This window comes from Stegodyphus dumicola, chromosome 1 (assembly GCF_044657685.1).
Source record: "Stegodyphus dumicola isolate Sdum_Otavi_A_Nest chromosome 1, ASM4465768v1".
Taxonomy (NCBI): Eukaryota; Metazoa; Arthropoda; class Arachnida; order Araneae; family Eresidae; genus Stegodyphus; species Stegodyphus dumicola.
The window spans coordinates 73,944,595-73,971,737 of record NC_140768.1 but is presented as its reverse complement, the minus strand read 5'-3'; the positions used below and the strand labels follow the sequence as shown (position 1 = coordinate 73,971,737).

The 27,143-nt window shown below is 32.6% G+C and overlaps 1 protein-coding gene and 1 non-coding gene across 3 annotated transcripts in view; one reads left to right on the top strand and one right to left on the bottom strand.

The window, feature by feature from the left end:
* Positions 1-27,143, bottom strand: part of LOC118194999 (cell adhesion molecule 1-like) — a 308,441-nt gene that overhangs the window by 29,636 nt on the left and 251,662 nt on the right. For both annotated transcript variants that reach the window (XM_085816246.1, XM_085816247.1), the window contains exon 3: positions 5,639-5,774. In XM_085816246.1, the coding sequence (XP_085672372.1) occupies positions 5,639-5,774 (136 nt within the window). The remainder of the gene's footprint in view (positions 1-5,638; positions 5,775-27,143) is intronic.
* Positions 26,736-26,809, top strand: TRNAN-GUU (transfer RNA asparagine (anticodon GUU)). Its single transcript has one exon. It is a non-coding gene; the product is annotated as a tRNA-Asn (tRNA).

The following is a 27,143-nucleotide window of genomic DNA, read 5'->3' as shown; positions in this document are numbered from 1 at the left end:
TAGCATGGAGCGCAATGCGACTGAAGGCCGAAACATCCCTGTGATGGGTGTCCAGCAAGAAACATCCGGTCTTTAATAGGGGATATGATCTCCCCTGACTGCAAGGCAGGTTTCACAGCTTCTGCCCATTCTGAGAGTGAGGGTGTCAATGAGTTGTTGAGGCATTACTGCCCATTCGTCTTGCAGCGCCAATCGAAGCTCCGGAATCGTTACTGGTGGTAAGGTACGAGCTGCCAAGCGTCTGCCTAGAAAATGCCATACATGCTCGATGGGATTGAGATCCGGACATTGTGCCGGCCAATCCATACGTTCAATATCCTCACTCTCTAAGAGCAGTTCGGCAGCTACTGTGCAATGACATGGTGCATTGTCGTCCATGAAAATCAACTGCGGACCCATAGCGCCTCTAAAAAGACGCACATATGGAAGAAGAATCTCGTTACAATAACGGGTCCCGTTGACTGAACCTGCGTCGAAGATGTGAAGGTCTGTACGACTACCAAGCATGATGCCTCCCCAAACGAGAACACCGCCACCTCCATACCTGTCCCTTTCATTGATGTTCGAGGGATGATTGCGGCTTCCCCGCTCTCTCCAGATGAGTATGAGATGAGAATCGCTACTCAGACTGAATCTGCTCTCATCTGCAAAGAGTACTCGTCCCCATTCATTGTCTCTCCAATTCCGGTGTTCCCGGCACCACAGAGAACGCCTTCTCCGATGGGCAGGCGTTAGAGGTACACACCGTACAGGGCGTCGTGCAAACAGACCACCACCGTGCAGTCTTCTGGCCACGGTAAAACGTGATATCGGTCGTCCAATCGCCTGTGTCGTGTGTCTAGCGATTTCTCCCGCTGTCTGCCGCCTGTTTCTTCTGGCCTGTAAGGCAATATACCGGTCATCTGCGAGTGTGGTTCCTCGTGGACGACCACTACTAAACTCCCGTATAGCTGTTCCTGTAGTTTGAAATTGTCTCCAAAGTCGTGAAACCATGCTGGAAGCAATTCCGAACTCTGCAGCCACACTTGTCACACTGCGGCCTTCCTCCAACTTCCCAATGATTCGACCTCGGGTAAAAGCATCCAGATGTCGTCTAACAGATTTATTATTCGCCATTTCTCGCTGAGGCAGCAACTCGGTGTGATTTTAACTGCTATACGGCGTGCAATCTCTTTGCCAGAAATACTGATCTTACACCGACAACATGCTTTATACTACTAAGACACTCCCCCTTTACGTCTACCTGCATATCTGCGCATGTGCTACCGTACATCACCATACTTAATCTCCTGATTGGTCTTTCTGTCCGCTCTGCCTCTTCGTTCAGCTGATATGCTAATTTTTCGTCTTCGACCTTATTTTTGGCACACGAGTGTATTTCGTAGTCTTAGAATTATTTAATATTGGGCTTTAAATAAAAGTAGCTGATCAGTTACTTAGATTTAGCAGGAACAATCAATTACTTCGTATCAGGCTGTTGAGGTTTCTAGGATTTTTACGGAATGAAAACATAAAACAATCTACGTTATCCTCGCTGGTGTCGAACCTCAGAGCTTCCAATTACTAGCCGGACGTGCTACTAGCTACATTACGAGAACACACAGAGGAGAAGGGGAAAAATTATTATAAGGTCACCAAGTTTATTCTTTTTACCGTTATGTTAACTGAAATGTTACTAATCAGCGCAGTTTAAAAGTAGACATTGCAATAGAAATCGATAGTATTTAAGAAGAATTTAGATGTTTCCCCTCGTAAACAAATCTTGGCTTACATAAAAAAATACGTGCTTACTATCTTAAATTTCACGATTTCGTCCAGAACTGAAGATCCTGTAGAAGTGAATAAAGACTATAAGAAAAGTTCTAGCATCGCCTTATGTGAATACGGCACACGAGACCTATATGCCTTAAGGGAAGATCTGTCAAGTCTTCATAGAGGATCTTCTAAGAAAAACTTGCTAATATTCCCACTACACATCGGGAAAACAATGAAAACTAATCATGCAGCCAGCCCGTTTACCATGGATTGAACCTTGGCCTAATTTCCAGTAATCAGCGGTTTAACCACTCGGCCACTGACGGAATGTTTCCTGTATCCAAGTCATTATCCTAACAGCTTTTACAACCAATCATACTAACAACCTTCCATATAGCCAAGTAATCAACCTAACAGCTAGGCCTTGCCACTATGGGCTGTGTCTCAACTATTTCTTTTACGGATGGTTCATATCCTCTGCAATAGTGGACTCTGTTAATATGAATCCTGTAAACCCACGTACTTTGTTATTTTGTTTGTTCATATAAATAATTACATTAATCTTCTTTTCATATAAATAATTATATAAAGGCGAGAAATCTAATTATTAGAAGATCAACATGAATAATCAAAGATTTTTAAAATTCTGCATTATATGCTAACCTGCTAACAATATGACACTTTCTGTCAGTTCCAAAGTTTAATTATAATTAATCATGAGTGAAAAATGATTGCTGAAAAGACCTTTTAAATTAAGCATAGTTTCAGAAATATGAGAATATCAAATCAGTCGCCATCATAATAAGTGCTTAAAATTGATTAACATGTAAAAACCTTTTAAAAAGCTATTGAATTTTTGGATAGCTGAACTATCTCTTGAAATACAGTCTAGAGTTATTTGATTGAATACACCATGTTTTCACAGATACTTCTCTCTTTGTGAGAGGTTGTATAAAGCAATGATGAAATCAAGAATTCTTTTAGCGAACACATTACCGCAAATTTCGTAGTTAAAAGAAATTTTAAACAGGAAGCCTTTTATGACAGATTTAATTTATCCAGTTTAGTCACATTAGATAATTACTTTAGTATTCTCTAGATAGAATATACAGTTTAAGAGTAATAAGCATTTCCACTTGAATGTCATGTGTTTGCATGAAAATGTAACTTAAGCACGCGGATAAAATGCTTTAAGTATTTTATTCTGATCATTCTGATGAAATGTGTTTGTTTCTGTGACTTATGTATTCTCATGCGAAATACAAGCGAAGATAGTGCGGACTTATGTCTACTGAGGTGTTTAATTAACATAAAACTAAATGAAGGTTGACTAAAGTTTAAACTTTACAGCTATCTAAAACACTTAATTTTAAAATAAATACGGACGAAAAACAAAATTTAATAACAGTTAACCAAGTAATTTGTTCTCTCTGATGACTTTAAAAATTTAATGTTTAGAGATAACCTGTGAACAAACTGGTAATTTATCAGCCTTTTAATTAAATGTACATAAAAATTCAAAAATAGAGGTAGGAATAAGCTCTGTTGTGTTTTGTATCTTAATTAGAATATATATTTACTTCATTTTACTGCAGCAGTGTTTGCCAACCTTAAATTTATATTCTGTTGACACTAAATAATTTTACATTAGCAATGCTATGTATCCCACGAAAGAGTGGTGAACTTATCCCATAAATGTTTGCATAAAAATGTAACTTAAGCAGGCGGAAGAGCTATGTATGCTAAGTCTATTTCATATTTAAACATAACTCTAGCAGTCTTATAAATTACAGGAAAACGAAAACAGAATTCGAAAGATAAAGTACAATACTTATTTAGTTTTAAAACTAGTAAAAAGCTTAAGCAAGATAAAGTAGTTAATGGGGATTAAAATTTGCTTACATAATAAGAGTTTCCCTTATACATAACCAATTTAAGAATCAATAAAAATGGGAAAATACAGGAAATAATAAATAATGATAGTAATAATAATAGTAAAGAAAAACACAGGTTTGTTTTCCTTGATTATGGCAAAGTACACGAGGACTATTGCCTAAGAGGAGGGATGCCTTAGTGAAGGACTTTTTAAGAGAAACTGGCTCGTATCCACGTTTGGAGAAAGCTACGAAAACACCTATGCAGCCCACCCATCCGGCTGGAATGGAAGCCAGGTAGAACTATCAGTGTTCAGCGAATCTACTGCTCGGCCATTGGGCCAGAGAAAAACATGGGACTAAAACGTAATATACGCGATATGATAAAATAATATTAAGATAAAACACATGGTAAAATTGTAATTCTTTTTTTGTCATTTATTAGTACTTTTATTACATATTTTACCTGTACTTGTTTCTTATTTTCACGTATTTTACTTTGTAATTATTTCATTTTTTAGATATTTTAATTGCATAGCTTTAATTTGGTATTATTTTTCCTTTGATTTTTCCCAATTCTGCAAATTGCCAAACTGGCTTTGATCGAGAGAAGTTCACATTATTAAACACTTTCTTTTAACTTATGTAAGCAATTTTTGTAGACAGATGTAACACTATGCACTCCATATTCATTTGCTTAATAATATATAAATTCCTTTTTATTTGTTTCTTTGGCAGACACGAGTTTAAAATATATTAAAAATTAAATTATTAATAATTTCTAGCTAATGAAGAAAGTAGTAAACGAAAAAAATAGAAGGTAGACAATAAATTGAGTCTGTAATCCAGCTGAGTCTCGAACTGCTTAGTTTCAGTTGCTAGGTTCGCTTCTAAATGGATTTTTTTTCAATAAATATATTGCAAATTTTTTAGATGTTTTATTTTACAGAAATTTGAGAATATTAGAAAGGAAATCTCGTACCTTAAGGCATGTCATGAATGCATATTAATATATTTTATCGTATTTTATTGTATCGAATATGTGTCAAGTATGCTTCCAATTACACTACGAAGCCATGCAGAAAGAAGGGAGGAAATATCTTACAACCTCATCATCTTAACTCAAAAATCAAAAACAAATTTGTAGATTAATGCTTTTTGAAATAGACTATAGTTCGATAGTGGAACTATCGATCGTTTGAGAGATGAAAATGGATGAAAGAAAACTTACATATGGTAATAAAAAAAGAAATTAAAATCGTTTAATAATTTAAAAAAAAAAAAAAAAAAAAAAAAAAAAAAAAAAAAAAACTGTTGCGGAGATTTAAAACAGTGAACACAATGTGTAAATATTTCAAGAAAATTCCTAGAATCTTGAATTTTCTGAATAAAAATGTTTCTCACGTGAAAGAATATTTTACTTAATTCATGTTTTAGACACTAGATTTTATAAAATTTAAAGTTAATGAAGGGTACGACTGCGATGCAATAGTTATTTACTTGCTTTGAAGTCAACTCTAATTAATACATAAGAAAATTATATAAAAAACTTTAATTAGCAATCCAAATGGTTTCTTTAATTAAACATTTCTCAATAGTAACATTTCATTATATTTATAATGCTTTTAAGAAAATGGAAATGACTTTTTTCCAACACTTTTCAAGTGATACCTCTAAGTATAAGATCACCATTCCTTAAACTGCTTGAAATACCCCCGAATATTTTGTGTTATCTTATGACTGAAATTATATGTGAATATTGCATCATTTATCATTATTATAAATGGTGAAATATTCACATATAAAAGATTTCTGAAAAGTAACAGACATTTGAGTTTAAAATACCGAAGCAGGGAATAAAATACTCTGTAAAATAATTCCTTTCCTGTTCCTCTATATATTTTAGTCTTATATTTATGATTGCACAAGATTGTTATTAAAACATGGGGGTTAGAATTCTTTTACAAATGACAGGATTTGGCTCTTTGAAAATTATAGAATTAGCTTACCAAATACTTTCATCTCTTTCTCTGCTTCAACAGTCTGGAACTCGGGAGCTTCAGCTGAAACTTCGCAACGATATGTTCCAGCACTATTGAGGTCCACGTGACGCAGGTAAACTGACTGACTTCCAGATTTAGAAAGCTGAAAAGAAAATACAATAAAATACTTTTGTTAAACGAAATATAAAATTTATATACCTCAAAACTTGTTTTTATAATAATCGGTTTTATAAATAAAAATGCATTAATGAAACGCTATTTTATAATTTATCAAATGTCTGACCATTGACCATCAGGTCATTAGGCAACGAGCTCTCCAAAACAGTCTTAAACTCTTAAGTGCAGAGTATACATCCAGATGAGCAGCGTCCATAACTTGTCCAGAATCACGCGAAGCACACAAAGGTGAAGTAGTCAGATTAAAACAAAACAAATGAGCAACAGAGCAGTCATGTCCAGTCAATAATCTAAACTCAGCTACATCAGTAGCACAAGGAGAACCCGAGACACAGTCGGCTTTTAATAGCACCCTCCGTGACTTATTTTCAGTAGCACTAACATCAACATTACGAAAAGAGTTTTTATAAATCCTATTGATTTCAAGTTTAGCAGAGTGAAGAGAAAGGTATCTGGAAGACCTTTGGAGAATTTCCGTACCTTTTTTTGACAAAAGGTCCGCCATCTCATTTCCCCAAAACCCACAATATGGTGGCTCCCACTGGAAAGCAACCTTTTTCTGGATTCTGCGCAACAGCTCCCTGCAGCTATGGACACGAGCACTTTGTTTTCCTAGGTTACTTGATAAGGAGTGAAGAGCAGAACATGAGTCCGATAAAATTACAACCTTATCAAGAGGAGAGAGTGGGGCAGAAATCTGTTGAAGGGCTAAATGGATGGCTTCCACTTAAGCGTCAAAATAGGTTGTATGAAAGCCAACAGGTAGGTAAAAGAAAAACAGATGACAGAAGACGCCAGCACCAGCGCCCGGGGTGAAATCCAAAAGGGAATCATTAGTGTATATATGAACCCACTTACCAGTAGAATAGCGAGTATTAATGAAACGCTATCAAATAGAATATAAAATTTCCTCTGATAAACTTTGCGCACAAGTATTAGAAATCATCGTAGAAGCTCACTTCTAAAAGTTATACAGATATATATAATACAGATATATATATATAAGTTAAAACGTACGTAAAGGAAAATATTAACTTTAATTTAGTCCCTTAGATAATTTAAATAGCCCCTTACATTGCAAACTGAAAGTAAACCAATCAATATCGAAGCTTATAACAACCCAATGAGAGGACTGCAAACGAAAATCTTTCTCCTTTTCGACTGAGTCTCCATTTTGAAATACGTCATATTTTCGGTTTGTTTATCTTGCTAACAGGCTTGCGGCTTATACTATCTTGAAAATTATATTTAGAAATGTAACTGTACCACTTTAAGTCTTCCGTAAAAAGGGATAATTGAACCCAGTATTTTATGTTGGTTCAAAGTACGCATCAACGAAAATCAAAAGCAACATTATTATATCGATCAAGTTTGCACGTCATTTATTAAGTAGCTACATCTATTTACAACGCTTCTAGTGGCTTCCAGTGAAATAGCTTCTTCGCAAAAAGCGGTTCGAAAGCGATGCTCCTCCAGCGTATCGGAGAAAGAAGTCCGCCGGCTCAGCAGTGTGAGTCAACGGCGAGTTAGGATTGCCAGAAAGTGGCAGATAAAAACAGGGTTACCATATATGAAGCGAATTCGCCCATTTAGGGATATTTGGGCTCAAAACTGGCGATATGTCATAGACGGAGCGAGAACATTCTAGGAAGCATTATTAGCGGTTTTCTCGAGAATATTCTCGAAGGCAGGTTAAAGCTATATGTATGTACGGTGTCCTGTCTGTACGGTGAGAAAATAGTGTCTTAATTTCAGAGGTTAGTTTGAGAGCGATGACCGTGTCGGTAGCTGTACTTTAGTGCTTTCATGTGAAGCTATCTTCACCGTTATAGCTTGATTGGCTGTGTTTGATGATTGTTCCAGCATGTTTGTTGTAGATTTTCGACGAGTGTAAACGTGTCTTTGGAACTGTCTTGTGTAATAGTGCTTACAGGCGAATAAATTGTTTTTGATTCTTCATCAAGTGTTATCGTCAGTTGCTCCAAATCAACGAACCCGTAGAACGAAACAATATATATGAATTTACAGAACAGGAATTTATATATAACACTCATTTTCCAAGTGTAATATCTAAAATAATTTGAATGCACATATGGGCATTCTGTATTGTCTAAAAATTATAATGCTCATTTAAAGTTTTCAGCTGCCAAACAAAGATACATAACAAGACGTCTAGCTTCAAAAGTATAACTTTAAATTTCTAATAGAAAGAAAGATATTTTGTAGCGCAAATACTTTGTTATTTGAAAATGTATTTGAAACTTAAACTGTAGGCCGCCTTTCTTTTCCAATATTTTAAAAACTGAGTCGTTTAAGTGCATAACACTCGCTTAAATGTTTTCCAGTCTAAGTTACAAAAAGAAGACATTAGAAAATTCCAGACAAAAATAAAAACAGATGAGCATTAAGGCAAATAATGTGCAGCTAAATCATGAATCAGTGCTATAAACGTAACACCTGGAAGAATTTGGAGGAGAGTTATTGCTATGTCCTTCTCCTAGCGTTTCCTTTCGAAAATTTGAAAAATTTGAAAATGCAAATATATATATAATTATTTCCTGAATAAGGAAATTACTCTGATATTCAAGCATTTGAAAATTCGAACTTTTTGAAATATTCTGCTTAACACGTTTATAGGCTTATAAGGATTGCTGTGTTTTATTAAAATTGAAAGTTTGTATTTCAATGAAAAAAGAATAAAATCCATAATTAAATAGGAAAAGCATAATTTAGTTAAGCGCATTATAAAAAAGATTATATTCAGTTAACCATACCCAGATATAAATGAATATAGAAATTGGCTGGAATGGCAGCCGTATTAGTCACGAAAGATTTTGTCTAGGCGCATATCATAAGGAGTAATTATTATGCATCTTGTTTCAAGCTGAAAAAAGCTAATTGGATAAAATTCTGCGGAAAACGAGGATGTTGATTTAATTGAAACACAAATGAAGACTATGTGAATAATATTAATAATTAATTAAATTAAAACATCGATAGTAAATTGGAAAAGTAATATCATTCAAAAGAAAGGAATTCACACATTTAACAGAGACTGTCTGCAGTTTTAACAGAAACAATGCAAAATGTACGAGTATAATCTAATTATTAAATTCAACAAATATACTTCCGAATCAGATATACAGTAACTATATTACCTGAAATGTTTACGTTTTAAATACTGCAGAAGAAAAAGTATTAGGATCTATTCAAAGTTTAAGAAAAACATACAAACAGCCCATAAAATATAATGAAAAACTGAGACGCCTGCCTCTTAAATTACAATTATTCTTCAAAGGACTTAAGCAAACATCTGGGAAATCATATATTACTATATACTATACGACTAAGCAGATGAAAACATTTATAAATATTATGCAAGCAAAATAAGAATAAAAGTACAGCTTTTTCTCAATTGCTACTGTGCCATATTAATTGCCACATTTTTTTGCGAAGAATGGATAGAGGTAAAATGTATAAACTTTAAACTCAGTTTACAACTGCTGTACATCCAGTCAAAATTCAACAATGTGATCAATAAAACAGATACCTATATTTTGTTTTTACTGGCAAATTTTAACTTTATTATAATTAATTATAACTAATAAAATTATGAAGCAAATATGTCATTTGTAAAACATTTTACTTTTAAGTTGCACTCAAGGAACAAATAAACCGATAATATTAAATATTATTTAAATTTCGTTTAGGGAAACGTAATGCATTTACGATAATTTTAAAATACAGCATCGGAACAATTTGACAGGGTCAAGATTCTCAGTAATTAAAGCCACGAAACGCTGGTTATTTTCTCTAGGTTTTATTCTCGACAATCGAGTTGATTGACTACGTGGACTGGAGACTTCGTGAACCTATTGCATTTCGGTGTATGTTTTATTAAAACATCATTGATTAGGGGTATGTAGCTTTGTTTTGATATAAACACAAAATCTGGTACAATGTAAAGAAAACTGTAATATAATGCTAGTAAATCTTAAAATTTATAAATTAAATTTTCAACAGAATACATCTGGAATAACATTTCGATTCTTTACATAGAATGAATAAATTCTAAAAAGGGTGATCAGTTAGTAAAACGAAATTTGTAAGACTCCCGGTACATGAGAAATAAAAAACACCTTCCAAATGTCGTATTTCATTTGTAAATAAAAAATAAATTTATTACTGCAGCCACTAACTTTATCTCTTTAACAGACCTTCAAAAACACTTTTCCAGAAGGCTTTAATAATAAAAAGGGCTGGATAGTTATCTTTATTAGTCAATAAATCATTTTGAATTGTTAAATACGCCTGCATTGGTAGGCCTATATTCAAATTAATTTCAACAGAGACAATATTTAAATATTGAAATGGTTTTTAACAAAGAAAATTAAATTGTGTTAAACCGAGAAAATATTTAAAATGAGTTGAATGAAACACATTTCGTATTCTATTTAAGTCAGGAAAAATTTGTTATGACAAAATGCATACGCCTTTAGTAATTTCGCACGCTTAATAAATAAACTGTAATTACGATACTGACATTAAATTTGGTATGAAATTAGCGCAGGACTCCTATTTAATAAGCGCCATCAAAATTAATTTGCTTAGCAAGTAAAGGCCATTAATTATTTAGACATGATGACTCGTATTTAGACTCTGACTCTAATTATCTAATTATCTCCTCTTTTTCCACGAGAAACTAGTACTCCGATTAGTATTTTCTGCGAAACAAATGGCAGCATATCTCATCACAGAAATATTCTAGATTTTGTATATTTTCTGAAGATTTCAGCCTTTATCAGGTGTCTAATAGAACCAGCATAGCGTGATAAACAGATTTAGTATTTTATATAATTCCTAGTGTAGTAATTGAAGGCATGATTCTTCATTAGCATTTAGCGTCAAATGCCTGTTCTGGTTTAGTATCGCAGATCAAGCATGGCTGCTTGATACCTGAGAAGCGTGGAATTATCATTTTACTAATTAACTTAGCTTCACGGAGTTGCTTGCTAATTAGGCCAAACCGTGTAAAGGAAATGAAGGTTAATTTATTAGACAATTGCTTTCCCCTTACAAATAGGATGTATCGGATGCGTAGTGTTTCTCATTACAAGTATCATTATAAGTATTTCAAAATTTAGGACTGAAAACTATCTAGTTATGGGAAAAAGTTACATGAGATCCATATAATAATATAATAATATAATTTATATATAAAGCAATGACTAATTTAAATATGTTACACGCTTTCTATGATTTTGTTTAGTTGTAAATTTAATGCTTTGATAAAAGACATAATTCTGAACACTTATGCCATTTGAAACTTAGTACAGTTAGACTACTTGATAAACTACTTAGACTATTTGGTAAAATTATTCATTTATTTCCATGACGCAATGCTCAAATAATCTGCAAGTAAAAAGGTGCTTTTATTTACTCAACACAGTGTTGCTGTCATTTATCTCACTCAACAACTCACCAGAAAAATCGATGTTTAATCATCGTTATAAACAAACGTTTTTAAGCTAAGACGGCCCACCAGCAGCCGAGCGGTAAAGTCGCTGAACACTGGTAGTTCGGTCCGAGGTTCGAATCCCGCGAACGGGCTGGCTGCATGGGTGTTTTCGTGGTTTTCCCCATGTGTAACGTGTATACGAGCCAGTTTCCCTTAGAAAGTCCTCCACGAAGGCATCCATTCCCTTAGGCAGATAGCCCTCGTGTGTTTTGCCATAATTAAATACACCAACTAAGCTAAGACGTATTCTTTCATTTACGCGTTATAGTTTCTGTTTCTTTCGGCTCGATAACAGATATTATATCTTAATAAACAGCGTGATAATCAAGAATGTAAGTTGTTTTAGAGCAATTTTTAATTAAAATGCCCTATTTATATACTTTTGAATACAGATCTATTCAGTATACAAAATGGTACAATATTCTTGAAATAGATTCCTCTTTTCTAAAAGCATTTCTAATAGTTAATTTCTAACTTATGTATTCTTAGAGATGCATTCACATGCTTAGCCCATTTAACATGCTTGTATAGCATATAATACGAGCGTTAGAGAAAAAACTCAATCAGGATGTTGGGGTGTTAATTTTTGAATTTAATAGTTAAAAATACTTTGCCTCTTTGCATACCACCTATTTTTCTTTTGCGTACCACTGGTAGAGAATCCCTGATATTGCTATCCTTCCTTGCTGAAATACTGTAATTTACCAATGGATTAGATTTCTGTGAAGCATTGAATAAATATATTTGTATATTATGAATTTCAATCTATTACTTTTGAAATCTAATCAGTTTCTTTTATTAATTTTCCCTTTCATTAGCAATAACCGAAAATACGTTTTTTTTTTCTGCTTCAGCTGCCTTAAATACTTATTATTTATAATATTCTCTTATTCAAGAGATTTTAAGCTGTTACCGAGAGCAAAAGATTTTCTCATAAATTTTCAATGCTTTATAGAAGCACTCTCTTCTTTTAACCATTATACACAACATTTCATGTTAAAAACAGTTTTTATAAATTGTTGCTGCCTCACTTTGTCTTTATGCTATAAAATTGCTTGGATATTTCATTGTTTCTGTACAGTTTCAATGTTTCTATACTTCCAATGTTTCTATACAGCCTTAGATAAAATCTTGGTTCAATGCTCAACACCATTAAATTCTATTTCATTGGGAAATAAAAATATTACAGTTTAATACGCAGGGATATATATAATGGGGAGAAGATACGAGAGAATTCGTCATTGGTCGTACCGGTGGAATCCTGCCACATTAGTTGTTAAACTCAACTCCATTTTCGATGGAGAATACGTCGTGGAAGAGGCAAAGGGTTTCCACCTTCTTTGCCCTACCAGAAAACCAAACGACACGAGAGGACTTTCGGCATTCCTTATGTTTTGAGTGCCCCTATGACGCACAGACACTATACATTGACGAAGATCCGACCTTCTCTGGGATTCGAACCCGAGCACCCAGCAGCATATCCACTATATTGATCAGGGCGACGGTTTAACATACCACAGAATTACATATGTCACAAATGGATAAATTTTCCATCACTAATGAAATTTGGGTTTTAAGCATTCTTTTAACTTACTTACTTTTTACCTTACTCTTTTTGTTTTATCACAATGCGAGAAACATACATACATTTATACATATTCTTCATTATTTAATTTCTTTATATATAAGACAGGGCGATAATATTTGGTGGCAACAATTTGAAAAGTGATTCAGACTTTTCAAGTTTTCGACGCAAAAAGCCAAAACGAGATTAATAGCCCTTCTGGGCTAATAATAATAAAAGTAATAGCATAAAAACTAAATTTTATTTTGTTATAATAAGCAAGTCTCAGAATATTGAAAAGCCATATTAAAATATAATAATAAGCTATAAATAGAAATAGACAAAAGTGTTCCCCAAAATAAATAAAACTTTAATTGTCTTCATCGCCACTCTTCTCGTTACTTTCAATTCCCGTTGTCGACTACTGTATGTTGTCGTTGTTAAAGTCTATATGCTCTGTCGGTATGTCTTGATTGCACTTTTGAACACCCGCGACCTTCTTTTCGTTAAGAGATCTTTTTTCCTTCACTAATCGCTGGTTCGTCCAGCAGAGTCATACGAGTAAACGTATATTGTCTCAAATCGCGCACGAAAGAAGATGCCTCGACTTTACATAAGTCACAGATGATAAAATACCGCATTGACGGTATCTTGTTCCCTATCCAGTGTCTGATGGAGTTTTAAAGTAACCAACTTGATATGGGTAAGGAATCAGCTAGAAAGCGAAATTTTAAAACTTTGCCTTGATTTTGGTATTGTTTATTGTGGTTCTTGATTTCTCTAAGGTCTTTTACTGTTTCTGATTCAATATTCATACTATTTTAGACTCGAAGCTTCAACTTTTTGGCGTGAGTATGTCAGTGGATTTCACACATGCAACCATATTTTCTTAATTTACATTTTACATTTACAACCAAATCACACATGCAATCAAATTTCTTCAGAATGTTTTTCGGTGAATGTCTTACTTCTCTATGGCAGAAAAGTGTTCTGAGTTTTGACATATTCCGTTTATCAAGCAGTAAACGCTGGGACTCGAAGAAGCTGAAAGTATTTCCTTTTCAAAAGTTTCAACAGTACTAGTAATTATCCTGGATTTAAACTCACAAGAATAAATGATCAACAGGTAAGTTGTTCCTGTAGTTCGGGTTTTACGCAATGATTTTCATCAATAAATATCAGCTGAAATATAGAATTGTGAAAAATTGCCGCACTCAAGCTCTTACATGCCTTTAAACCTTAAAAATTACAATAAACCATAGATTTCCTTTCAAACAAGGCTCGTACTACACTGAAATGTTATTTTCAACAATCGATATGTAAATGGTATTAAGATAAAAAAATTGTTATAGTGAGTAAATTACCTATTAAATATTTATTGGCATTTCAAATGAATATTTATTAGAACAAATGTTTAAAGGAAAATCCAGTACAACATGTCAAAATGTATATGCATTTGCAGAAGATAGATCTATTTATCTAAGTGACTTGTCACAGCTTTCAATGCGATTCATTGTGAATTGCCAAAGAAAAACGCAAAACCTAGCACGCGATTAAAGTATATAAACAGCATAGAACGATGTAAATAATTCGAAAAACCGAAATAACTCCTGATGTCTTCATAACTTTTTAACATTAATTTCGCCTTACAAGGAAACCATATTTATCGTTATTAAAAATAAATCACACTTAACAATTGTTGCATTTGGATCTTAAACATAATTTAAGTATTTTCCAGGAGAATATACTTAAAATAATTTTAAGAACCAAATGCAACAAATGTAATTTATTTTTCAAATCAGTGCAGCTATAGTACAATGAATTAAGTTTATAGGTTCTTACGCTCTTGGCAACAAGCTAAATAGCATATTTTAGCGCTTTTTATTCTTCGCGTTAATTCTACTGAAATGGTTTTCATATATCTATTCTATTAAATTCTTAGCTCATATAATACATCTGAAATAGGTACAGCGTACTTTTTTTACGGAACATAAATACCTTAATATTGCATTATCTGAAAGCAAATTAAAAATAACAGGAGAAAATTTATAATGTTGGTTTCATTCTGTCTGGAGTAAGCGGAAGCTACTTTGAAATTTCGATCTTTCACTCCTGATTTGAGATATTATTCGATAAAAGTCCAGACACTTTAGTACTTTATAAAAACGATTAATTAAAATCGATGATTCTTTACTATGTTTTCCCAATACCTTTTAGTGTTTTTTTAAGATTTTTAATTTTAAATCATTAATAAAATTGGTGAAAAGAGAAACTCCATTACTGATGAAAAGAAAAGCATATTTTCTATAGTACATTAACCATATTTCTCCTTTTGACCCCCAGAATAGTTGAGAAGTATGAAAAGCTTTTCTACTTAACTTTCTTTGTAGAAATGAGATTCCTAATAATGAATGCTGCACGTAAATATGGTTTAGTATAGAACAGAATAATGTGAGTTTTAAATTTAAAATTAATCTAAATTTAATTATATTGACTTTGGATTTACCTGAAAATTCTATCCGTTGGACTTCCTTAGAACTAAATGTATAGGTTCTCTTACGTAATAGTTAGTTGTTTAAAAAAGTAAATAGTTTACTTAATAAGAAATGAGCCTTGGGTGTATATTCACTGACACTTCAGCGTCTCGCCCATTTTTATTTCACCTTTACCTGTTGAAACTTTTGTAACATTTCCTAATGGCTCTTTTTTAAAATTTTCTTCTCTGCCAGAATTATAAACAATAAGTGTCCAACCAACGAAACATCGCCCTTTAAAATCATTTCGCAAGCAAAATGTAGTTAGTTCTAAACAAAATGATAATCATGAAATTACTATATGGATTACAGAAAATGAGCCTTTTTTTTCCCTAGACCGCTAATCAGCAGAGATCTAGTATAAAGTAAAATAATATGATCCCTGATTTGTCATCGTAATTTTCCTGTAATGTAAAAAGACTTTATAAACAAGCAATGTCAGAAGACTTTATAAAGAAGCAATTTAAAAACAGAAAGGATATGTAAACATGATGTAGATATCCAGTCATTTGTATTAATTATTGCCTGCCAAAGATGTGATGCATGTTTAGAAAAAAGCAAAATTATCAGATGGATATAACCTTTCTGTTCAATCATTTCGTAATGCATGATTTTAAATATGGTTCATAATGATTTGGAGTATGAATTCATAAATAAACGCATGCCTCAAAGCAAAGCGGATTGAAAATATGCACAAAATGAATATACTAACATATTTTAAATTTATGAATTTCCTTATCGGTCTTCACTATTCTGTTAAAAATTCCGAGATTAGGAAATGGTATGTTAGATATTAGCTAATTTTAATCTTTTCTGATTCGTAGTATAAACCAGATGAGAAGCATTTACTGCCTGCGTGAAGTACTTTCATAGAAATGAGTTTTATTTCACGCAGAATATTGATAAGATGGCTCTGTTTCCCAAGAAATTTACAAATTATACGAAAAGAATAAAGGGATACAACAAAATAATAATATATTAAATGAAAACCTTATACTAATTCTGAAGTCAAACAACAAAAAATCAGCGTTATATTTACAAAATTTTCACAGGACTAGTTTCGATGGTTTTACCGAACCACCATCCTCAGCTGCAAAACCGCAAAATGTACTTCTGAAAGCCTTATAATTATAGATTGTTCTGCTAGAAAACGAGTAAACATCGCTGCAATGGAGAATTTATGTGGTTTTCCGAAGAAAGTTAATGCATATTTTTTAAACAAGACAGGAAAATAAAACTTTATTTAACACAGCGAATATGAATTGAGAGATATTCATTTGAGCGGTTTCTAGTTTTCCAATGGTAATCTTTCAGTGGTTTAATGACATAAATTACATAAGTAAGGTAAAGCGCTACATCCTTCATTTTACTTAATAAACAAAAGCCTTAAGGACGGAAATTATAACTTATCAACAAAAGAAACTGTAAATGAATAAATATAATTTCTTCTGTTTATGGTACGTTTTCTGCAAGAAAATAAAAACAAGTTAAAAGGCTCTACTGTCAGTATTATAACGGAATATTTTCTACCTCCAATATGAAAGTTTGCGCAATTTGTTTCTGAAATTTTAAGTTTTGAGTTCTACATCTTAAATCTTTTTTACTGCAATAAAAGTCTGAATCCTAGGGGATTTCATTTTAATAAAAGAAAAAGAAGTAATATTCCTGTTCTGTGATGAAATTCTCAATTTATTTTCAAGAGTTTCAATAAAATACCTTTGCCAACTATTTATCCATAATACAGTAGTTATTCATATACCGGTTTCCAAGAAGTCTAAATTTAGAAACAAATCCTAATATGAAAACTTCACTGAGACAATCAGTTACCAGGAATTATAAAACAAAACATGCAGGTGTATTTTTTCATTGAAATCCTCTGAGCATTCCCGAACTGTCAATTTCAGAATTAGAATGAAAACTTCGAATTGAAAGAACTTATATTTCGATACGTTTCTTGTTCCTAATTTTTGAAGGACGTCATGATGAAAATATTGAAAACTATTCTGCAGAGATTCTCCCATAAAGTATATCTTATTCTTTTGTTTACCTGAGTCTAATGTTTTGCAATAAGCGGTAGAGATTTTAGTTCTTTAAAAATAAAATATTTCTTTTCAAAGTTAATTTTTAACAGATCGTAACTTTTTTTGATAAGATGTAATGTTAACACAAAATAGTTAGTAGGATTAAAGCATATAAGAAAATGATTAGTTACATAATTAATGAATCTAAACCTTAATCGTACTGATCATTGTAATTATTGTTGAGTAACAGTATTTCTTTTCTTTATGTCTTATTTTGTAATGTCAATGTACAAAAGTTTTCAGTTTCCGTTTAGGTGAAATATTTTTTTTTAAATAATAATTAATTGAAAGCATTTGTAATGACGAAGAAGCATTTATTCAATTTCTTAATCTTTTACAAAATTTTGAAAAACTTACAAATTTCATATCTATAAACTTACAATTTTCTGTTTTAAAACAAAATTTGACACATGTTACATAACTATCACATTTCCAAGTTGTGAACAGAAGTGTTATTAATGATGAATTTGCGATGTGATTTAAAATTTTTTATTAATTTCTCTGCGATTATTTAACTGATAGAGATACGTGGACTACTATTGAAAAATGAAAAATTTCAGAAACACTATTTCTTATACTGAAGCATATGATATATAATGTTTTATATCATATCCTACTTTTAACAGTATGCTATGGAATTTTTGATAGCTACGTTATTTTGGGGATCATAAAGTACCGGGACTGCTTCACACAAGAATTTGTTTATTGGACAGTATTAATTTTACCTGCATAAAAATAATTCTCCCGGACTATAATGAATTTATGCACATATCTTTTCAATCCTCAAAACATGTTTCAAAGTTATTTTTATGATATGTCTTCAAGACTTGCAGCGAATTTTCTTGTTATTACATTGTTAGCTTTAACGTGGACGAATCGGCAGTTTTAATTGTAAAAAAAAGATGGGGAAGAAATAACTGAAAGGATCAAAATTTCACCATTGGTCGTGCAAGTATATCGGTTACAGCTATAAACATCGCGGCAAAAACATTGCGGACGAAAACATCGCGAAGAAAACAACGCAAGGCGAAATCGTGATGGTACAAAACATCGTGGTCGAAAATAAAGCGATTCAAAAACCTCGCACATTAAAAACATAGTCATTGAAAATACCGTGGTAAAAAAAAGTACCTACAAATCATCGCATATACGCGTTTTTCAGGTTTTAAAAGTTGTAACTGCTTTTTCGCGTAATGATTTGGAAGCGCAAAAAGGAAAGAGGAAAAGATGGTGAAAATGTTAGCGACACTTCAAAGAATAAAGGGTACCAAAACAAGATATAATTTTCACTAAAACAATAACTTATTAACAAACGTGAAAGAAAATAATTTGATGATTAACTAAGCAAATTATGTAGAGGTAACCTCATGCAGTTATTTTGTCTTTTTTTTTCTAAACATTTTTAGACTATTTTTCATGAAAACGTATCAGTAAAACTTTATAAAAATAATAAATTTTTTAATAACATGTGTTAATTAACTATGTAAATTTAAAAATTCTATTAAGTGCTATAAGTTGCATTAAATTTCTACTCATTTTCATTTTTAAATGCTCAAGTTTCCTTTTTACATTTTCAGCAAAAATTTATTAATTCACTCAAGAATATGAAATATAGAAGAAAAAAGAAAATTTTGGGACGGACCCTAGGAAATCTTCCCCAAACAGCAAACCACTCGAGAGGACTTTATAGTCTCTAGTATTTTAAATGCTGAACAAACAGTCACTTTAAAACACCCATACCTTCACTATGGTTTGAGGCCGAATCCAACAGAATGGCAGCCAGCGTCGCAAACCGCTGTATCTATCAGAGCGGCAAAATGAACAAGAGCAAGAACATCACGAGTGGATTCATTACTGCGGTGAAGTATCTTGTACCATTCATCTGGTTTACGAATTGCTTGCCTCAAAGTTACAAAACATTTAAATAATATTATTTGCTAATACTCTAGCCAGCTTGTAAAAATTCACGACACTTAACGTTTTAAGAATTCGTCTAAAACATTTTATGGACAGTTTTATTACTTCTTAAGGTTTAGAAAAATATGCAGCGTTTTAGGAACAACAGAAAACGTGATGCTGTACGAACTCAAATCATCTTTCAAATTTGTTTTAAGAGGCTCTAAATGATATAGCGACTCATACATAAATATCCCTAATTATTTAATAAAGATAACTAAAAGATAACTAAGCATGGTACCTTTGGATTAGACTAAATATTCCTTTAAGTTGAAGAAGATGATTTATCAAACCGTAATTCATCGTCCAAGTGTGTTCTGCTTTCCTTAAATATAATCATTCAAAACTCTCGTTGGTTTAATAGTTGTTTCCCTCCCCCTTTTTTTTGCAGAAATCTATTGTGGCAGAAAAAATTTAATGCATAATAATTGCACATTTACGTTGATCACTTTGGGAAATCGACAAAATAAAAATATTTCTGCAAACATCGATGAATATATAGTACCGGAGTGTGTTTTATCATCTACAAAACCTAAAATAACAAAATTTGGTGATTTCGAAACTTTTCCAGCTGGACATTAAGCTTCTGCATTGATAATTATGGTGATTAATGAATATTTTAAAGTTCAAAAAATAAACCGATCCAAAGTTTATTGAATATTTTTGGACTAAACTAATTCTTTAAATGAGTAATTGTCAGAAGTCGAAATATTTTCTAGAATTACAACCTTTATTAAAGTATCCTACTGAAGTTTCTTTACGTTATTGAAATATGATATTTTTATGTCACTGAAGATAAATGAAGAAAGGTTTCAGTATTTCTCCGTACATTTCTAATAGATTTCAGTTATTGAATGCCGATAAAAATAACCATTCGTTAAAATTAGTCTGCGTCATAAAACTAGATTTTCTCTTAAATAATATTAAAGCGAGGATTATTCCTTTTCATTACTGTTCTTCCACATGACAGTTAGAGGTTTTTTTAAAGTTTATTATGAGATTTATTTGAAAACTGGTGCAAGATGAAAGTAATAAAATGCACATGAATGGTGATAATCATAAATATTCAACTGCCAAATTTAGAAAAGCAAAGAAACCCTTTACGACTTCAGCACATGATTTATAATTTTGGATATATTAGCTTAGATGTAATTTCGTAACTGACAATGGAATGTGTAAGCGGAAACTGATGTTTATCCTATGACAGAAATATATTACTATCTATCTAACAACAGAAATAATAATAAATTATTAGTTGCATTACCAAGTGTACATTAATAATGATAAAAGGAGAAAAAAGGGGAACTTTTTTAATTCCTTTTTTTTCGTAAGTAGGAACATACCTACCTCTTTTTTATTATAAACTCTTTACTTCATTAAATATTATATTACTCAATGATAAAACTGTTTGTTAATTAGTAACAATACGCACATTCTGTACTTGTGTGCTACGAAACTAGGAATAAAAATAATGCAATGACATTCGCTGAGTTCATAGTGCGAAAACGAATTAATATATGGAACATTTTCATGTCAGTATGAGTATTTTTAAGACAAGGCACCATTGCATATTATGGTATTTTTAATAAAATTATATTCCAATATCTCGATTTACAGCTGGAAAAGAGTTTAAAACTTTAAGAAATAACCGTTTTTAATTTATGATTTCTCTTCAAGTGAGAAAAATTGGTAACATATTAAAATAAAGCATTGTTGTTTTCGAAGTTTCCCGCTTTTCTATAAAGACTGAGTATTCAGTTAAAAGGTTCTTATAAAATATACAGTACATACAATTCATAAAACATATGGCACTTCAAAGGATACTAGGTTTTGAATTATATTTATACATGAAAAATTCTTTAAACATTTCGTAAAGTGCTTCACATTTACGTTTCTAACATAGATTGTCTTTGAAATATCTTCTATTCATTTGACGATTATTTAAAGGCAGTAATCGCAGTATGATGAGAGAAGTTGAAAAGTCATCTGCGACAAACGGCGTGATTTCTCGCTTAGGAACTTTTCAGATTTGCCTCTTTAGGAAACTCGTTCATACAATTGGAATTCAATTTAATGAAATCGCTAATTTTTTTGTTAAATAATAACTGAGCATTACATAGATTTTGCTCCATTTAATTATTCTTATATAATAGCAATTGCTTGTCTATATGCTAATTAATTTTTCGCATTCTTTCAACTTTTAGAAATTGACTGTACTAAACAATGGGCTTCATTACTCTGCAAAGTATAGACTGGGGTAAGAACAAAGCAAGCATAAAAAAAAAATTCTTTTCTGATGAAGGCAACTCAAAATTCTCAACTCAGGATATTATGTTTTCAAACATTCGTAAACATTCATCTGGCATTTAATTTTTGTATTGTTTATATTTATAAAAGGAAAATAGGTATTGAAGTGAAATTTGTACTTTTTAAAGTCAGTCACACTGACAGATTTTTATATATTTGATATTTTAATTGACGCAAGAGCCTGCTTACGTCACATAATTGAAGTCAAACAACGCAATTCTTCCGGATACACAGAAATTATTCATAATCAGTTACTGACTTCGAATAACTAAATCGCTAGAATATGAGTCCACAAGCAAAAGTACCAAGAATTCGATCCTCAGCGGATGAACAGGATTATATGTCAGATTTTTTACTTAATTATGACTAGTAATCGCCTGAGTTAAATAAATTAACCGTTGCAAAAAGCAAGAGCGATTTACGTTTCTTTTAGGAGAATGCCTTTCTGGAAGGTTTATTAAAAGAAGCTTATTTATGCGTTGCACATGAACACAAGAAACCTTCATGCAAGCAGCTGAAAACTAAACTTAAATGAACTAACAATGTTACATCCAATAATCTGCTAAATCTAATAATAAAAATGGAAAACAATTGCAGAAAAGGAAAAACAATGCATTTCAAATAACTTCAATTATGATAGAATTCAATACAAAATTCCTTTAGTTAACTTTTACTTTCAAATGAATGCTAAAGCTACATATCTAAAATCTGATACTTTGATCTCTTAGTAATTAATCATTTTGGAGATTGAAGCTTATTCTTCGTGCACTGGAAATATTTTTGCTTTGTTGATATCCCTATAAAACTTACTTAAGTATTACTACGATTAATCAAAGACCCCTAAATTATTCTGCTTTCTGAAGGGATATGTATTTGTGCTGAATATCTAACAAATTCTTTCTTCTAGCTCAAATTCACTCCCGAAAGTGAAAATATGTAATGAGAACAAGTTCATATTAATAAATATTCTTATTTTGTGAATGAGAACTAACTGAAATCAATCAATAGAAATAAATGTCGTGTGACTGGATATTGCTGTGCATCAATCAATTAAATCGCATGTATATGTTATCAAATTGTAGATATGAATGATTTTCCTTTCCTATCATTTCCTTCGTTTTGAAGTCATAGTTTTAATAAATACCTAGAATAGATTTTTTTAATAAATATTAATGCGAGGCCAGAGTATCAAAGTTTTATTGTGCTTCGTTGTAATCTTGCAACTAAACAGCATTTTATACTCACATTTAAATGTATTCCCTCTGAGTGCGAATCAAATTTTCGTACTTTCTGGTTCGGAAATACAGGATGATTTGTTTTTATATTCTTCCCCTGTATTTATTACTATTTACATCCTTAACAACAGTTTTTATATAATGAAAGAAATTTAATTGCTTTTTCGATTTCAAATTATACATTATACCGTGCAAGGGATTTCTGCGACCGTAAATTACAAGCTTTAAGTGCACACGATAGTTTTAATTTTAAATGGCTTTAGTTTCTAATGAATTCGTTGCAAACATTTTTACAAAAATTTTCCAATAAAATAAAAACAATAAATTTGTAAAAAATAAAAATCAGTTTTTCTTTATATTAAAGTACATACACGTCAAACAGAAAATAGTTAAAATGGCTAAAGGTTTTAGTATCTTACAAACTGTTTATAGTGACCTTAGAAATAAAGATAGCACTCTACTTTTTACTCGCTTACTCTTATTATGCAAATTGTTTTGGTAGGATAAATTTTGAAGCATGGTTCCAAAAATAATCCCGCTTGACACACTTGACACGAAATCCGAGTCTCTTTATGTATTTTCTTTCGTTATATTTTTCTTTCTTGGAGCAAAATACAGCGTATTGTTTACGAAGTTCCTTTTTTATAGGATTGTGTGGTATACCGCTGGCAAAATGTCTTTCTACAAGGCGAATACAATCTATGCTAGTATCACTGAAATGTTTCGATGAACAAATTCAAAGCTTTTATGCAAATTCTGTACAATGAAATGAATCCTGTCGAGCCATCTGTCACTCAAATAATGAACACTAAAAAATATATACCCTACACAGACAACAACCGAGATTCGTACTGAAAACAAGTGGAAAAAGTATTCTTCGCCTGTGATTTTCACGTGAACTGTAGCAGCGGACCCATTAAATAGTCCCACTAAAATCGCAGGAACCTTACGCGGAAAGTTAATGACTGAATGCATAAGGTCGCTGAGTAACAGATATTCGTCTCATTTTCTATTCCTGACAAACAGTCTTCTGCCGAGGTTTTTGTGGACTCTTCTTTCCATGCAGAAGATAATTTTGCTTTTGTTTCTGCTTACAAGACTTTCACATGGCTTTTTTCCTCAAGCAGATACTTGTCTGAGGCATAACTGTTATTGGCAAAATCAAAGATTTCTATTATGACTGTTGGAAAGAGAAATGTAACGTTTCGGGAAAAAGGAAAAATTATTTGTTGAACTTTGAAGTTTGTAAAAATAGAAGAATGACGTGTGATTTTGATTGCAATCAAATAATTACTGGACGCGTGCGCTTCACGGCGTACCTGAAAAGATTTATTTTATAAAATAATAATCTTTTATAGTTTTTGTAATGCTGAAGGCAATGCACGATATTTCGTGGAAGACGACTGCGTATTGTTGCGATAAGTTAGGGTGTGTGGGTGTGTGTGATTATGGCAAAGCCTCGAGGGCTATCTGCCTAAAGGGAGGGATGCCGTCGTGGAGGACTTTCTAAGGGAAACTGGCTCGTATACACGTTACACATGGAGAAAACCACGAAAACACCCATGCAGCCAGCCCGTTCGCGGGATTCGAACCTCGGACCGAACTACCAGTGTTCAGCGACTTTACCGCTCGGCCGCTAGTGGGCTCGACAAGTTAGGGAAAAACATGGTAAAATGAAAGAATTCTACTGCCGCAATAAAGAGTTTAGATATGCAAAGGATTTGATGAAGTTGATATATAAATGGCAATAGAACAGTACTGGGAATTTTGGTTTGATGGTTTTTGACTGTATTTCTGTTTTAATCTTTTGTTTTATACTTTTAACTGTATTTTTGTTTGTCGGCGTTATATGTCCTGAGATCGGTTATTATCGGCCAAGAGGATTGCAGCACACTCGTATATTACATTACTATCTTTGTTATGTTACAATCAACTAACTAAACCCTATCTTTAATAAAGCAGTCTATAATGTGTTCAATTTAAAAGCGTTTTCTTTTAGAAAGAGTAAATATATATAGCTAAGAGACACTTCTTGCTTACATGATGTAAATGGCATCTCTCAAATTCAGTGCAATCGTCTTGTTCTTAGAAACTTCAGAAAGTTGTTCATCATCTGTTCTCTTCTAAAAATATTCTGCATTTTAAACTCTTCGGTAGTGTACGTATTCTTAATATGCACAGTATGATTTAAATGCACCGCAGAAAGTAGTATATACTGGTACGATCTTCGATGACCATCGAGTTTTCAGATACTATCCTTGCACTAAAGACCTGCTTTAGCACTTTTGTAGTTAACTCTGCGGTTAGCCTCGACTACATTCATACGCAGAGCTGTAGCTAGGTGTTTCAGCGCCCGGGAACAACTGAAGATATCGAGCTCTCTTTCTATTGCCAAGATTGGAAAACATTTCACTTTAAAATTTAGTAATATCAATTTGGCGCTCCTGGAGGCTGCACTCGTGAACAGATGTCCCACCTTAACTACATCACTGTTCCTATAACGAAACGTGATGTCCATTCTCCTTAACTAAGCACAAAACTTTAAAACGATATCAATTACTCGCCGCTAAAACTACATCACGGACCTTGGGTAGGAAACTAAATGTGCTGCATCGAATCGAGTATTCGCCCACAACAACACGTACCATTTCGCGGATTTTCAGCAAGCGACTATTACTTTGACTTTTTTCTTTTGTTCAACACAAGAATCAGCGTCTACAACAGCGCATTCAGGAATGTAAATGATTGCATCAGTGGTATGATGCTGTCTTTTCTGACGAATCTCACTTCTGTTAACAGTATCATGTAAGATGCATTCGTGTGTGAAAGCAGTGATGGAAATGATGATTTTCCTCAAATTTAAATAAAATATTATTAAGGATTATTTTTAACTTTTAATAAAACTGTGTTCAGTAATCGTGAGAATTTATTTTTGGCAGTTAAAAGATTCATTGCTTTAAATTTTTTGTGCTGCTGCTCTCTCACGGCTGGATTTTCTAGGCGTTTAACTTGGGAACAGAGTTATTTTTGTTTATTTGAACATCTGGATGGAAGCGTGGTCTATCTGAACATCAGGACGGAAGGTTGTTAGTTTTTGGTCAGCATTTCTTAAACGTATTTTCCTAACGGACTGTGAACAGGAGTTACAATGAAAAAACAGCAGTATAAATTTATCTTGTCGTTCGGATTTTGTTACTGAGTCGGAAACATTAATGTTTGAAAAATAAATTGCGCCTTCCTGCACTTTTGAGAACGGAGGAGGTTCATTACTGGGTATTTGAATGCATTTCTTTTTCAGTCGTTAACCCTTAAATGCATGAATTTTTATTTTTATTTTACTTTTTGAATTTAAGTCAAAAATTCATTAGAATTGCATCAAATAAAATTGGAAAAATACTAAAAAAATCTAAACTAAATTTTTATTCCAATTTTTGAAAAATGTTTATAAGGTATATCTCCCGCTTTCCTAGCGTGCCTTCGAGGTGTAGTGGTTCTGCACGCTGGGCCGGTATCCAGAGGTCCGTGGTTCGATTCTCGGGTAAAGCGGTTTGCTAATTTTTCATCTTGCCTGCTTCTAAAAAAATCTTAGTGTCTCTACAGTGGCGCTTGAACTAAAAGGGTGTTGGATAATGATTCTCCGCACTCAGGATTTGGCGATTGTGTCGCTTAAAAACCCCAGTCGCCCTTTTAAAAGGGGATTATATAAAATATTTCTCCCGCTTTCCTAGCTTGCCTTCGTGGTGTAGTAGTTCTGCACGCTGGACTGTTATTCCAGAGGTCCGTGGTTCGATTCCTGGCGAAGGTGATTGCTCATTTTTCATCTTGCCTGCTTCGAAAATCCTAATGTCTCTGCATATTATTGCTGCTAAATGGTTTCATTATGCAAAAAAATATGATAGGCAAATGTGTTAGGACCTCCTTCTTTTTCTTTTCTTCACGGGTTTGGTATCATTCGCACGTCTGTTTAGCGACTCACTTTGCAGTTGTAGGAAGGGTTTTAAAAATTTTTAAACTCCTTTATGGGGGAAATAAAAAATAAAAGAGAAAAATCATCCGGTTTGTCAAGCATAATTTTATCCTACGAATTCTAGGATTTAAGTGGGCATGACAATTTGAGATGTCTCGAGGGCTTGTGCGAG